Here is a 3,714-nt window from a genome sequence, read left to right on the forward strand (position 1 = left end):
TCTGACTCTTGGCCAGGTCATAATTGCAATGACAGTTGGTTCTAAGTTGGCCCAATAATCGATTTGACAGAATTATTGGGGCAAAGTGTGCTCAACGATTCATGTGATATTGAAATGTGTTGTTCTCAACATGTGTTTTATGTCTGAATAACATTTCATTTTGAATAACATTCTGAATAACATTTCATTTTGACATTTGACATTTAAACAAATGTCAAATGATTTACATGTAGGACACTTTGAATCCGTATTAGCATATGTATGCATTTGCGGATGCCGGAGTGCACAATCAGTCATCATGTGCTGCTAGCCATCATGCTAGAGGCTTCAAGATTAGGTACAACTGGGGCTGTATCCACAAAGCATCTCAGAAAAGGTCCTAGGAATCCTGTTAAAACCTGTTTTAAGACAACAACAAAAAGTGCAGCTTTGAGTAGGTTTTAGGATGATGTTAGTACCCCTTTACTGCAGTTAAATGACCTAGTGGCCTCATGGGTGGAATGTTATTAATAAACATGAACATTTGTAAACGCCAAAAATCCGGTGTTTCTATGTCAAACTGTTTTGTTATATTTCAGTCTTCTGCGATGTATATAAAGTTTCATATTGGGAGGCAAACTCAAAATTGAATACATTTAAACTATATATCTGACATGGGACAGGTCTCTTCTTTTTTCAAGCCCATAACCATGTGTGTATGCTTTTGCTTCAAAGTAGATTTGTTTAAGAATACCAAGAAACACTCTGTGTGACCTTGATTTAGCCCACTGCAGTAAAAGGTTTGACACTGCCCAGAAAAAGTCTGAGCCAGGAGTAAAATCAACCCATAAAAGTTTATCTCAGCTGGTAATCACAACATTTTGAAGTACCGCAAATGAAAAATTGTGATGATGCTCATTGACATTGTAGCAAATTATGGGGAATAACCAATTGTGATGAGGCATCACCAGCTGTGCACGGTGAATGTGACTGTCAAATGTTGCAATGGTAAAACGTTTGATATAATTTTCACCTGACACGATCACTTTGCCTACTCTTAATTCTTTGCTAATATGTTGGTGTGCATTTAAAAACACATTTCTTATCAGTTCTAATGGTTGTTAAAAGCTGAATTCTTTATAATATTACCGTTATATCAACACACTCGTCACTCCCGTTTGACAACTCTAAAACGCTTTGGCACAGTTGGCATCAAATCACTTGCCAAAATGTTGCATAAAACATTTGAAAGGTCTATCATTTTCATCAAACACAATCAAAGTTAACATAGGCCCTAGATGCCTTTAATTGCCAAACTTATAAGCATGCCCAATTTAGGCATATTTTTTAACAACATGTTATTGCGCTGCAAAGTGATAACTTGAAATAACATGATGTAGGTTAATTAAATAATCGAAAGAAAGATATGTGATTATTTGTTAGCCTATGTGGTTATTACCTAGTCATATAATATAATGAGTTCCTGTGTGTTTCACCTTTAAACACTTTCACTGCCCTCAAGATATGGTCTTAATCAATGTTCTTAAAGGGATAGGATTAATTTGAACTCTTATTGATACACATAGAAAGTCTACTATGGACTCAAAGAGTCAGTGATCCTACATATGGGCGTTTGTTTACTTAGCGACAGCTTAGAATTATTGAGTTCAAAACAAGTGGTAGGACCTCTGTTAGCATTCTCTAAGTAGCATGCGTAAATCACTTATCCCTTTTATCAGTGTTTAAAGTTAATCGGTGTATAAAAGATGAACCGTAGTGGTTCGTTTGAAGTTTCAGCTTGCTTTTCTGTTGACTTGAACTAAAGATGAGGATGCATATTTGTTACAATTAAAGGGCAACTGCGCCACATTTCAACCTCATATTCATTATCTCCAGCACCAAAGCAGTGTCCACATACATGTGAAAACGGTACGTTTCTATGATCTGTGGTTAAGAATATAAGAAGAAAGGTCCTAAAAAATGCTTCTCTATGACTTCACAGGGTAGGATTAAAAGTAAGAAAAACAGTGATTTTTCAAACCTGGAACGAGTTTCTAGCCAGAGAGAGGGTATTTTCTTGCTACCCACATCCCAATCTCATAGTGTTTGAAAATCACTCTTTTTAAAATGTTTTAACTTATGATGATGTCATCGGGTAGAACTTTTTAATGTTATATTTTTTTTCTACAAAATGTAGAAATGCGTTGTTTTCACATATGTAGACACTGGTTTGGTGCTGGAGATAGTGAATATGAGGTTGAAAAGTGGCGAAGTTGCACTTTAAGCCAACAGCTATGCAAATGACATGGATATTTTGGATAGTTTGAACCTCTACAGATGTGTTCTATCAAAAGGAAGTGTGACTATGGAAGCGTGACCAAGACTGTTAAGAGATCACTGGGACTGTGAGACAGTAAAGATTGAGAACGACTACACGTGGCGATTTGGCCCTGGAGACAGCCACTTTTGGCAGTGGGAAAAAGCCATCTGCCTGTGTTAGCCTTCCCATTGAAGAGTAGTAGCACGCAAGAATGGGAGGAGAGAGAGAGAGAGAGAGACAAAGAGAGAGTAATGCCAGAACATGTTAGAGAACCTAAAAAGTTACATTTGATTAAATCCATAAAACTAACAATGAGTGTCGCATGAGATGGATATCTTTAAGCTTCTCTTCACCTGAGAAAGATATTGAAACATTTGTGTGTTTAAAAAGTTGGTGAGTTATAACTGTTCTTTTTGTGTAATTTTCAGTATTCTCATGTTTCTTCCCAAGCACCTGTCATTATATTGATATGCCGTGTGCATATTCTATTTCACCCAGCACCGAATGTGCTGTAAACGACCGGTTGGGGAACAAATATTTTTGGAAGCAGTATAAGAAAGAGAATACTCATTACATTGGGAATGGGAACACTTTGCCTAGCGTCCTCTAGTTCTGCACACACACAGCCGTGAACACAAAGGCCAACATGGCACGTGGGGAAGCAGCATCCCACTGCTGTGTATTTAAAGACCTTGAAACGGCAGCTCCACCAGTTAATGATTGGCCAGTGCAGTGAAAGTGGGCACTTATTGCAGGAAACTACAAAAGCCTTTGGAGTCGTATCTCCAAGCTGACATTAATGGTATAGGCCTGTTTCTAAAGAGACAGGTTAATGCATTTTTTGTCTGGTGTAGAAGAGATAGGCTACGCACACACACACACACGCACACACACACACACACACACACACACACACATACACACACACACACACACACACACACAAACACACACACACAGTATTCACTCCAATGGGTCTGCAAAAATAGCTTTTTGAATTTGCCTAAATTTTATGGTCGTTATAATTCTATGACAAAGCAAAGAAATAACTCTCTCCTCTCAGCAGTCCTGCTCCTGTCTCTTTTGTGGCTCCAGGGCGGCACACTACCTCCCCAGGGACACCACCCTCTGTGTGGGCACGTCGGCGGCCAGGGCTGAGTCCCACCAGCTGTACTCGGGCGAGAGGACACATGTGGGCCTGCGGTTGATCAGGTAGCGGTTCAGGTAGCTCTCCTCCAGTCCCCGAGCCCTCAGCCCCTTCTCCTGGTCCTGGAGGATGAGCTGGGAGCAGGCCCGGGCCATGGCGTACACCTCAGCGCACAGACCCCCGTACAGCTCCGACGTGTAGTAGTAGTCGCCCTCGGCCTCCTCCACGTGGGCCAGCGAGGCGGGCTCGCGCTCGTACGGGAAGGTGT

At 40.4% G+C, this 3,714-nt stretch overlaps 1 protein-coding gene across 1 annotated transcript in view; it reads right to left on the minus strand.

Annotated features, from left to right (window-relative positions):
* Positions 1–3,218: 3,218 nt before the first annotated feature.
* The window catches only part of LOC311138114 (globoside alpha-1,3-N-acetylgalactosaminyltransferase 1-like), a 1,960-nt gene continuing 1,464 nt past the window's right edge, over positions 3,219–3,714 (minus strand). Inside the window, exon 3 of the mRNA XM_084172779.1 lies at positions 3,219–3,714. This exon is cut by the window's right edge and continues 606 nt beyond it. Within this exon, the coding sequence (XP_084028905.1) occupies positions 3,404–3,714 (311 nt within the window). The 3' untranslated portion in view covers positions 3,219–3,403.

Source organism: Coregonus lavaretus (assembly GCF_964263955.1).
Source record: "Coregonus lavaretus genome assembly, chromosome: 12".
Taxonomy (NCBI): domain Eukaryota; kingdom Metazoa; phylum Chordata; class Actinopteri; order Salmoniformes; family Salmonidae; genus Coregonus; species Coregonus lavaretus.